General features: G+C 32.2%; 1 protein-coding gene across 3 annotated transcripts; it reads right to left on the bottom strand.

The window, feature by feature from the left end:
* Nucleotides 1-1780: 1780 nt before the first annotated feature.
* On the bottom strand, nucleotides 1781-11174 carry LOC121218631 (sodium/hydrogen exchanger 6). 3 transcript variants are annotated; one of them, XM_041096153.1, is made up of 23 exons: nucleotides 10822-11168; nucleotides 10690-10741; nucleotides 10506-10565; nucleotides 10345-10369; nucleotides 10165-10250; nucleotides 9965-10076; nucleotides 8968-9030; nucleotides 8847-8866; nucleotides 8668-8765; nucleotides 5997-6025; nucleotides 5874-5905; nucleotides 5724-5771; nucleotides 5561-5621; nucleotides 5382-5479; nucleotides 5193-5268; nucleotides 5073-5092; nucleotides 4845-4942; nucleotides 4667-4776; nucleotides 3699-3782; nucleotides 3063-3160; nucleotides 2879-2961; nucleotides 2272-2356; nucleotides 1781-2157 (listed from the first exon to the last, which is right to left on the bottom strand). In XM_041096153.1, the coding sequence occupies exons 1-22, from the start codon at nucleotides 10988-10990 to the stop codon at nucleotides 2307-2309; spliced, it is 1572 nt and encodes a 523-aa protein (XP_040952087.1). In that variant the 5' UTR covers nucleotides 10991-11168; the 3' UTR covers nucleotides 1781-2157; nucleotides 2272-2306. The 3 variants fall into 3 exon arrangements, with proteins under 3 accessions (XP_040952087.1, XP_040952088.1, XP_040952086.1); XM_041096154.1 differs by having other exon boundaries at nucleotides 1781-1918; XM_041096152.1 differs by having other exon boundaries at nucleotides 1781-2356; nucleotides 10822-11174.
* Nucleotides 11175-12095: the final 921 nt, after the last annotated feature.

Here is a 12095-nt window from a genome sequence, read left to right as displayed (position 1 = left end):
TTTTTTTTTGTTAAATTCAAATCCGTTATAATGCCTTTATTGTAACATGATTATCGAGTGAGCTTTTTTTTAATTTTTAGAATATCAACAGTGTTAATAATTGAACCTAAAATTTTAATTTTAAAAAATAAAAGGGCTAAATTCTTAAAAATAAAAAAAATTAAAGACTAAATTCTAAATATACAAAAAATACAAAAACTTAACACATATTGTAACTTTTAAATTTTAACTATTTAGTCCAAAATAATTAACTCAACACGGAACATGGGTGAGACTAGTATCAATTCAAAGTAAAAGTCAAAATGCTATAAATGTAATTATGAAATATGTTAAAATTATAAAAATATTTTATTAATATTAACAAAAATTCTTCAGGTTTTATAGGCTAAATTGAATTTTGTTATCACTAAATCTTTTTGCCATTCACCCTTGACTTGATTTGACCAGAAAATTTGAGTATTAAAGTACAAATTTAAATCACTATATTAAAATAATACATAAATTCCTTAAAATTATTAAAGTTACATGAGACTTTGTTATTAAAAAATAAATAGTATTAAAATAATTAAAACATGTATAAATTTATTTTATATTACAAAAGAAAAAATATAAGATTATATACATTAAAAAATAAGATTAATAATTGATATGCCAACAATGTATTTTTTTATTTCATAATTTTAAAAAATTGTCATGTGTCTTTATTTTAAATTATTTATTTATTTTAATATTTTACTATAACCTTGTAAGCACAAACCACCCCTTCACCATTCTTGTAGAGTCCAAAACTAATGTGTACCAAATATTTTCCCTTAAAAATAAAAAGCAAAATTTATCTTAAATATTATAACTATTTAACTTTTTATAATGAAAAATATTAGTAGCATAATTAATATTAAATACATCTATTTAATTGACTGAAGAGCTAATAAGGATATTAGACAAATAAAACTCAAAACCAAAATTGCTATCAAATTTATCGTACAAAATTACAATTTTTTTATTAAAAAATCAAATTAAATAAATATGAAAAAGGCCAATATTATATTTTTATAAATTCATTTGAAAGATTAAAATCAAATTGCAAAATTTCTAGGACGGAAACCGCTAACAGTGTAGACAACCAGGTTAAGCAACTGTAAAAGTACTATATCGGTTTCTATACTAGAATTTAGATTACATCTTATTCTCTCTACTCAAAATATAAATAATTTAGTCCCTATATTTTAGATTAAAGAACAAATTAGTCCTTTTTGTTAAAAAATTCATCTATTTTATACCGCTAAAATTTAACTTGATTGACAAAATAACAAGACAATGACACTTAACATGCCACGTATTGCTCATGCTGACAATAATCAATTTTTAACAGTAAAAATAGATGAAATATTTAACAGAAAAACCAATTTACTCTTTAATCTAACATACAAAAACTTATCTACCCATTTTTGTGTAAAAGGACATCGACTCGTAATATAATATAATGGCATCCATGGTTCTTGTATCCATAAATCTTTGTACAGAGCATTACAAAACTAATCTAAAATGATCTACATATTTGATTTAATAGAAAGATATTATTAATGCATGCTTAAATCTCTTGTATGATTAATCATGAATATATGGGTTTCTTTTCTTTTGGTAAATAAATGAATCAAACATCCCACGATTATCATACATTTCATGCAATTATTTTCAGAATCTTCTATCTTTGCTTTTATGTGTGTGCGAGTTTCATGCATAACATACAGACACAGCAAAGAAAATAAATCAAATCAAATGTTATGAATGCCTACGATGTTAGAATTATTGATAACTACAAGAAGCAGCTTGTTTCTACATCTAAGAAAAATATTTCCTACCAGATCTCGTAGACCGAGTCGGTTACAGTCACCATTAATGCAATCAAAGTATTCTCCTGTAATTTCATTTTTTCATCAACACAAGAATCACTGTTAAATTATGAAAAAAGAAAAGTATATATCACTATAACACATTAAACATGCATTATCTCCTACATAACTCCAACAGCCTAATTTTCTTGGCGAAACAATTACACCATGTTCATATAATCCTAATCCTTTGTCGACATCACGAAAAACAACGCCAACTATACACAACGCATGCCATAGATGTCATCTTCATAGCAAAGGTACCCTAGAATGCAGGACGAGAGAAATGAGGTGGTCTTTAATTATGTACACTACTGCAATTCCCTCCAACTGGACATGCAGTGCATCGTAAAATATTTATAAAGTTAGTTCCATGTACCAGCAGATGTGTTGTCATCCGCTTGTCTTGTAGTATCAGCTATGTCCGTGGTATATTCCCCTTCTAGAACTAGGCATTGGATCATCTGATAAATTTCAAAGAACTTAGATTAACCAAAACGGACAATAATGCACACAACTGAAGCTGTCAAGTTTAAGCCCAAAGATGCAAAGGCATGATATAGAAGACATGGATCATCTGATGATAATTCACTCAACGATTTGAACCCCTTATATTCATGCACTTTTGACAACCTTGACAGCTTTTTAAAATTTGATAACTGAGTTGATGTTACCAACTTATCTATATCTCAAATGCTAATCGTAAGTATATTGACATACATGCTAGCATAGCCCATACCAAAATGTCAAGAAAAGGACGAACCACATAACTACCACTAGGAATGTTCAAATTCAAAATCAAATTAACTCACTACTATAATAATTTTAAAAAGAAATGTTATAAGAAACAAACGGAAGGAAACAAAATCATAGCAGCAACAACTAATTTAAAACCATTCATCCAGTTGCTATATTTAGCCACCATCCAGATAAAATCAAACATAAATTACAATATCACATAGAAGAAAAGGGAAAGGAAATTTTACCCTCCTCATCTTCAGAATCTCCATTCTGGCTCGTGAAGAATGGGGTGAGGTAATTCCTATCTATTTCAGAGAATGATGCCGCACTGCAGGTTAAAATGGTTTTAAATAAAATAAATAAAAGAAACTAAATGATTAATTGATAGATCCCTGATCACAATTGAAAGTAAAAATAACTACATATTACCTTCTGTGGAACTCTTTCAGTTTCATCCTTAACTTATTCCCTGTTGTTTCATCTTCCTCGCGAGATGTAGGAACATATCCATTATTACCCTCAAAGCCCTGCATGAAATTATTGATTTCTATTACTGATGCTAAATCCACTCACAACTGTTCACCAATTTCCTTCTTTTTTTTTTAAATATTCACAACAAAACACAGCCATCATCATGATGGCAGCAGCAGTTTCCTTATTCAACATTTTTACTTGATTCTCATCAACTAACACTTCAGACAAAATCTGCAATAATCAGGTAAGGAAAATGCAGCAAAGTCTCCAACTTTCTGAAATAAAATATTGAATTCCCCCTCTTGTTAGACTGGCTACTGCCAACATGAAGTTGAGTGCTTCAAAAAAATTGGAAGAAGGTCCAGCGTGATTAAAGGGCATTTTATGAGATGGATCATTTCTCCACAGACTTTTGGATTACATTATTAAATATGTACATAGAAACACACACACCACATTCCTAAACATACAAAACAGAGGGGAAACACACACGCACACATCCCTAGACATACAAAACATATTTACTACAGGTGGGAGTTTATTGTAGACTACTAATTAAGTAATAGATAGCATAGTTTCTGTGGAGCTTACTTCTCCCAAGTGGGCATCGTGGCCATCCCCCACAACTTGCAGAGCTTCTAGCATCGTACCTGTTGAACCTCCAATTAACAACACCTGTCACATTTAGGGGGGGAAACCAATTAGTGAAAAGATAATAATCAACTACCACATTAATATTGTGATATATTTATAACTCTTGAAATGAGTACGAATACAGAAGATGCAGTCATCCACAAAACATTGCACCTGCAAGGTGTTATGTTAGTTTAACACTAGTTGCAAACTAGTGGTGAGATCATACCTTTTAACATGCTCATGAACTATAGTATATCACTAAAGCAAGCTAAAGAGTCAACTAAAAACACTTACATAAAAGAACAAAACCAAACTGTCTCAGTAACTATTAAGAGATGATGATGATGATGATGATGATGATGATGATGCAAACAAATTCACTATATTCTGATTCAGACAGTATTAATATTTTGAGGGTTATAGGATAAAGATTTCAAAGCAGAGGAAGAAGTCACTGAATTTCTAGTGAAACAATAATGCATGCTGGAAGTAGCATGAATTTGAGAGCCATATTTACTTAGAACAAAACCACTAATATACAAACCTATTATGCTAACTACTCTCGTTACAAGGATTAACCAACAATGACGTGACTATCACTTCAGAATTAGATGCATAGTGAAGGTAGCATAATTAGTGCCAATATTAGCTTTATACAGTTCATTATCAATATTAAATGTCAATTTCTTCTCCCAAGTTACTGGAAGGGAAAAGGACCATAGAACTACAGTATCAATGCTTTCAATTTTCTTTACCAGGAGAAGCTGAACATTTCAAAAGATATAGTATTGCATAGACTTGTAAATAAGCATTGCCTTCACATAAAAGCAATGAGCACTGAATGGATAACCAAATATATCACTTAGAAAAACTAAATTTCAAAACAAAATTCTTAAATTAAAGATATGACTTTTCTACCATACCGTCAAAACAACTATGGCAGTTGTTGCAGTGAATATAATCTGCCCGTGTCCTTCTTGAAGATCATGAACAGATTGCAGGGCAAGGGCAAAAGCCATTGCCCCTCGAAGTCCTAGTCAAGTAAAAAATAATTTAGTTTCTGGAAAGGAATATATCCAACGAAACTAGGATTTTTCTTACCACTGTAGCAAAGTGCTTTTTGGTGCTTCGAAGGTATTTGCCGATGTGCAGGACGAACCAAATTGATCAGATACGCACAAGAAAAGACATTAACAGCCCTAAAGATGTAAACACACAACCTCATTAATTACTCTATATAGGTCCATCGACAATAAATAATTTAAATTTTGAAAGATCCATAAATCTTTAGTTTTGAAGGTCCATAATATCATCATATATAACTCTTACCTGGCAATTGCAATAAATAACTGACATGATAATGAAGCAAGTCAAGGAACAACCATGAGACCGTAATTTAATGCAGCCACCAAACCTAGGTTCATAATAATAATTATAATACAAGGATACGATTGAGAAAAAGATAAATCCCACATGCGACCAGCTGTGCTTTTCCATGGCAATATCAAAACCCATGTATATAAATCTGCAAAATTGCACAAAATGGTTTTGCTTCACAATGGAAAAAGTTATGGCAAGGACAATAAATTAAATCAGTTCATATAACACAAAGATAACTCCTGTATGTAAATGTCTTACATGAATGTCTCAGCCAATGATGATATTAAGTGAAAAAAGTCGGATACAAAATGCTGAGAATTTTCTGATAAATTTGAGAATGTGTAGTGCTTCATCACCTAAAAGAAAAAAAAATGTCCATCATGCTGCATCAACATGTGACATACTACTACTCAATCAGCATTGTAGCTTCAACTTACAATTCCTGTGAACAATATTGAGACAATACCAGAGAGACCAAGACCTTCCGCAAGCATGTACCTAGAAACATAACATCTTTTCATAATTAACTGCCCGATGGATTCATTAACAATAAAAAGGTGGGAAAAACAAAGATCATAAAGAGTTGACAAAATTACTTACGAAAAGTAAGGAAAAAGGACAAAAAGACAGCACTCCAAGTTTTGAAGACTGCAGAAAGTAATAATGAGATGTCATGGTCAGGAATTTTCAAAATATTTGAATCAAAATACACTTCATAAAGGAACCAAAAGGTTGCAATCCAGTACTTACTTGTCAATATCTAGTCCAGCATACTTAAAGAGGTTCTAGGAGTTAAGGGTTAAAAGTACACAACATATAGTTTATGATATAAGACATGGAATATAAATATAAAAGACTGACAAGGAAGGATATTAGAGCAGAAGTAAATCCAACTCCAACCCCTGCATAACAACATGGAAAACATCTTATCTTAGTCATTGTGATTAAAAGTGCATAAAAATATTGAACAGGTAGAAAGATCAATGAGTAACAGAAAATAAATGCATGGACAAATTGAGATAAAGCATTTTCTTTCATTCTTTTTACGTAGTCTTCTATTTTTCCCATGAGGTGTGTTCTTACTCTCTAGGTTTCTTGCTAACCAAAATGGAAAATGATAACATTCACCAGTACACGGCATCAGGCATCTGTTGGGATGAAAAACTATATTACCATACTGCATTTTTAGTCTCTTCATTCTTCACCAATATAATTCAAAATTATGTTACTAGATTGAGTCAAGTTTTAGAAGGTTTTAAACACAGGGCCAGCAAATTGAGTCTTTATTTTTGACAAAGCAATATAGCAAAAGATGGAGGATGAATGTAAAAGGCTTTTCATGTTTCTTGCACTTAAATCCTATTTTATATAAGATCTGTGTTAGCATAAGCCCTACTACAAGCCAATCACAATTCTCTATACTAAAGATTATGATTTAAGTTAATTGAAGTAATTATTTATCCATAAGTAAAATTATTAAACATTATAAATAACTTATGTAGAAAAAGCCCATGAGAGCCACTGGCCTTTTTAAGAAATTGTAAACAAGCTACATTTATGATATCTTTATGCATTAAAGCCGAGTTTCTAAAATGTCCTTAGTTAGTATTATCAGGACAAGTATTGACAATGCTCAAAGATTGATACATGTTAAGCTTTCATGCATGGTGCATGCAACCATTCTAATGGGTTGAAGCATGGAGTGTAATATGTGGGTGTATACTAGTTAACAAAGTATGCTGAATGTGATCCACTACAGGAGTTCCATTGCTATTTTGTATTAGTGTCTATAGAAACACTATTTTGTCAATAGTGTAAATAATCATTTAACCTGTTACACTAACTCATTTTGTTCGCTAACTTTCGTCCTTTGATTACATCATTAATTGGTCCAACAATGAATGTCTTTAGTAAAGTGATTTTGGACATGACAAGTAGCATACAGACATCTTGACTGGTCCAGAGAACATTCATCGCCCCAACTAAGAGGGGTATATCTCTAGTTCTTAGCTTAAGTTGCCAGAAGTTTTAGGCCAAGGCACTATCTCTTAAGGGTTAATACAGTACCTGCCTTATCTGGACATATGATCAAATTACACTGAGATACTGTATATTGAAAGGCTTGTCAAACCACTTTAGCTCTCCTGTCATTTGGTGGCAATGATGCATTGCCAAATGCTGCTCGCAGTCTATAAACAATCAATAATTAAATTTCTAGCCGAATTGATTTTGTTTATTACCTTGTTAGGGACCTAATTGGCCACACAAACAAAGGTGATCATAAAGACCTAGTATTTGGTGTAATTGATGTAATTAAGACTTCTTTGACACTTAATTTAATTGCTCAATTCAATGCAAGGACTTGAGCACAAATAAACCAAAAGTTTATTTGCACCCGACCTAGCATTAAAAGCCTTGTCTAGCTACACACATAGAGAGAGCTTGGCTTTGTCTTTTGTTCTGTTTTCCGGCCATACACTACTATAGGAGAGAAAAGATTGCTTTCTCATCTTTGAAGGTAGAAAAGTTCACCCATTAAGGGAGATCAATTGATGCTAGGGGTTTTTGAAAACCGAGGCTATTAGTATAGCTATTGGTCAAGTATGATCCTAAACTTGTGAAGGTTTCCCAAGCCACCCGTGTGGATCACTTTTAAAGGCAAACACTTAAATGGCCTTGGTTTGAGACAATTGAGCTCAATGGGCAAGAACCTGAAGAGTTCAAAATCAACAAGAAATCTCAAAATTCCTACTACAATTAGGAGGGCATTCTGATTTTTTTTTTTTTTTTGGTAGGATTGATTGAAATGACTGAAGACGGTCCAAGAAGGAGTGTGCGCCATAGATTTTACTTATTTCTGTCATGAATCATATAGTAAAAATTTTTGTATTTCAATATATGTTGCAACCAAACACCTTCAGAGTGGTATCAGACCTTCCTTATGTTGTTTTAATCAACCATGTGTCTAATTATTACATTATTTGAATTTTGTCGAGTTTTGTCATTATTTGTTTTTGCATTGCAAATGTGGAAATCAAGGGACGTTGACTATGGTTTCATAGAGATATTGTAGGAGTAATTTGTGTTGATTGGTGATTGGTAGAGATATTTTAGAAGTAACTTGTTAACTAGTGTTTGGTATAGATATTTAGAAGTAACCGGTATATTTTATGTTAGTGCCCATTATTCAGGCTGGATATCATGCTTTGTGTTAGTTTCCAGTGTTAGAATTTTTAGCATGTATATATAGAGGCTACTGTAACAAAGAAAACCGATGATTGTTTAGGTCACTTCTGAAACAATTAATGGTATACTGATAACTAAGACATAAAAACCTAAACAAGAGTTAAATTAAAGATGGCAAAAAAGGCAGCCATTTACCATGAATTCACTTGCAAGACGAAGTTTAGCAAATTTTTATTTTATTTTTCCATTTAAAAGGAATTATTTAGTACATAGATTATAATGTAACAGAGATTAATGAGTGTATATATATATAACAAAGATACACTAAGTACCAGCAAGACCAAAGATTAAGACAGACCTGCAGACATAGAGCCAACAAAGGTCTCAAGAAACCTGACAATCACCATAAAGAAGTTCTGCCCAGACGGGTCATTACTTCTTACAACGGACATTGTTCTGCATATAGAAACAACAAATGATTTAGAAACCGAACAAACAATTCCCACTACAAAGGAAAAATGCAAGTACTCAGTTTACCTGTACAAAGATATTGCCATCTGCAAAGAACCATTTCACCCAGTAAATAATGTGCATGCGCAGCATAATATATTAGAAACATGAAACAATGAACCATCAATAGAATGCTACAAGAACTTACAGCATCATTTAAGACGGATTCCCCAAAGACCAAAGCATAAAGGTTCATATCAGTGCCAAGCTCCTACAATTAAGATATTACAGATCGATCACATAGCTCACGTGTTTACTACTTAAACACTAGTGTTATAAATCCTCAAGGGGCAAAAGGTAGAAAAAAGGAATTTTGATATCTCACAGCCACTATACCTACAACTTGACGTTTTGTTAGAAGTAATGAAACAGGCAGTAGCAAAAACCCTTTGAAAAACTAAAATTGCCATACATATTTACAAAAATTAAGAATCCAATGAATTAAAAAGCAAGGGAGTTTAGGGGATAAGAATATATTGAAGATCTTTTTGTATGTAACAAAGTATGGGTTACTGACTAAAAGGAGAGTTGCTCAGCAATTATATTATTGCTGAGTTCCTATTTGGTTTTTGCTTTTGATGCTTGCCTTTTGCAGGAACAAACTAACTAACTAATACAAAAGAAACACTAATATTTGTTAATAATTGAAAACTAAATTTACACTTTTTTTATGAGAATAAGAATGCATGGTTATACTTTTGAGAAACAATTATAATATATTAGTGTTGCATGTTAGTTATTCATTCATTCTTACTCATAATGTAGTTTCTTTCTCTGTTCCCTTTTGCTTTTTACCCGTCTTTTGGGAAGCAAAAGCAAATGGAAAAATGTAAGATACAAAAGCAGCAATTAAATGGAATTTAAGTTAAATTAAATCAATTTTCCCAAAACAAAAATAAGAGGTATAGTGATACATCAATGAAGAGAATACAAGTTAAGCTACATCACAAAAAAAAACACACACACACAACTGAGTAGGTCAGTGTTACTATTGTTTTTGGATCATTTGAATAATTACTATAAATCTTCACTGATTTGCAATATATGGTGTTGGAGGAGGTATATGCCATGACTATTAGCATAATTATGTTTTTGTATAGTCTTAACCCACCTAAAATAGGTAGCCAAAATTGTAAAAAAAAAACCTGAAATATGGAAAGAACAGTAACAGGGTCGGTCGCTGATATAAGAGCACCAAACATTAGGCATTCAACAAAAGGGAGTTTGTACATGAGGTACATAAGACCACCAAGATACCTGTAACATGAGAATTAAAAAGTGGTGAGAAAAAGAGATCTCTTGCAGCACAAAAAGACAGATATTTCTGTACTAAAGAAATACTCACACTAAAACTCCAGTAACAACTGAAGCTATAAAAGTTCCAAAAATAGCAAATGTGACAATGGCTCCAAAGTTAGAGAAGAAGGGTTTCTGCTCAAAGGAGAGAAAAGGGGATGAGAATTACAGGAAAAAAAACAATATGCAAAAAACACTAAGTAATAGAAAGAGAGTTACTACTACTTACAGGTGATAGGCTAAACCCTGACTGAGTGCCGGAAAGGGTAAGTTAAGGAAAATAATTAGCTACAAAACCCAACTTGAGAGATAAGAGAATGTGCAGACAGAAATGTTAATATCAGGTAGGTAGGAAACAAATCTTCAATTATCTAAGAAATGCAAGGATATAAGATGATTGGAGGTAGCAGAAACAGGAAGAAGAACTCCTCGTGGAAATTGAACCACGCCCTGCCCAGGTTATTAACACCAAATGAAATCAGGGTTTCTCAATTTTATCACAGAAGATTGAAATTGAAAACTGAGAAGAAATACTAATCATAACAAGAAGAAGAAAAAAAAAGAAATGGAAAACCTGATGCTTCTTTCAGTGTCGGAGATGTTAGCAAGTCCACCAACAATCAAACCTGAAAAGAAACGCTATTATCTCGCTGACTAAGGAATCGAAAGACGATATACAAAGACAATCAGGAAGAAGTAGACTAACCAATAAGCAAAGAAGCGCTGGCCTCGGGAAGGTAGTAGAATTTGTGGCGGCGAAGAACATGGCCAACGACGAAAGAAAGAACAAGCATCATAATCTGAAGAAGAATCCCCACTCCGGCAGCCTGCTGCTCTTGCCCCGGGCTCCCTTTCTCCGCCGTTGAATTATCCATCCTCTCAATTTTGATAAACGAAGACGCTTCACGGGGATCAACGATCAAGGAACGCCTCCGACGACGGCCTCGAGGACGGCAATTTTCTTTTCCGATGTTACCTTTTTCGACGTCTTTTTCCTTAAATTTTTATTTGCCTTTTTTAACCCTAGTTGACAATAAATTTATTAAGACCAAATGTGATAGTCGAGGTTTTTTTTTATTTTAAATATATATTAAATAAACCATTGGATAAATTATGCTACAGGTCACTTAATTATGCTTAACTTTCTTTTTAATCACTTATCTAACAAATTAGGTAAAAACACCTCCCCGGCCCCTTTCAATTTTAATATTGAGCAATTGAGTCCCTCTCAAAAAAATCGGACCATCCTATCAATTTCGAAAGTGAGCAGTTAAGGAAATTTTATTACAACATTAATTGTATTCCATCAATTATATGCAATTTTGATTGGTATAATACTAAATTTTATTGTGTAAATGTTGCGGGATCAAATTGTTACGACTAAATTGATATAATGTGTAAATTTTGTGGGTTAAATTTGTTAAATTAAAACCAAGTTGACAGAATATGTAAATTTTGAGGGTTAAAATTATTATTAGACCAATTAAAAATATGTACAATTGAGGAAAAAAATTAACATTGTTATTAATAGTCCGTAGTTGCTCATAATCAAAATTGATAGAGATTAAATTGCTTTAATTTTTTGAGGGACCAATTTGTTTAATATTAAAATTAAGAGGGACAAGAAAGGCCTTCACTGAAAAATTACAAAATAGTGCCCAACCAGAGACGACGTAGTTCTAAATTTGGTATAATACCAAATTCAGCCCTAATATTTACATATTATTTCAATTTGCTCCTAATTCTTAAAAAATTTGTTAAATTCTCCCTTCTTCTTTTTTTCCCTTTCACTGCTATTCTTTTTTATATTTCTTCTTTCCTCCCTATCATTTTCTCTCTCTTTTTTTTCTTTTTTCTTTTTCTTTTTTCTTGCTCACCCAAACTTAATAATTGTCATCTTCACCTTCAACTTCACCTTCACCTTTACCTTTACCTCCACTGTGTTGATGTCTTCTTCGATGATCAATGGCGCCACTAATT

Source organism: Gossypium hirsutum, chromosome D06 (genome assembly GCF_007990345.1).
Source record: "Gossypium hirsutum isolate 1008001.06 chromosome D06, Gossypium_hirsutum_v2.1, whole genome shotgun sequence".
NCBI lineage: Eukaryota > Viridiplantae > Streptophyta > Magnoliopsida > Malvales > Malvaceae > Gossypium > Gossypium hirsutum.
The sequence above is the reverse complement of the archived record's forward strand: the minus strand, read 5'-3'. Positions and strand labels throughout refer to the sequence as shown.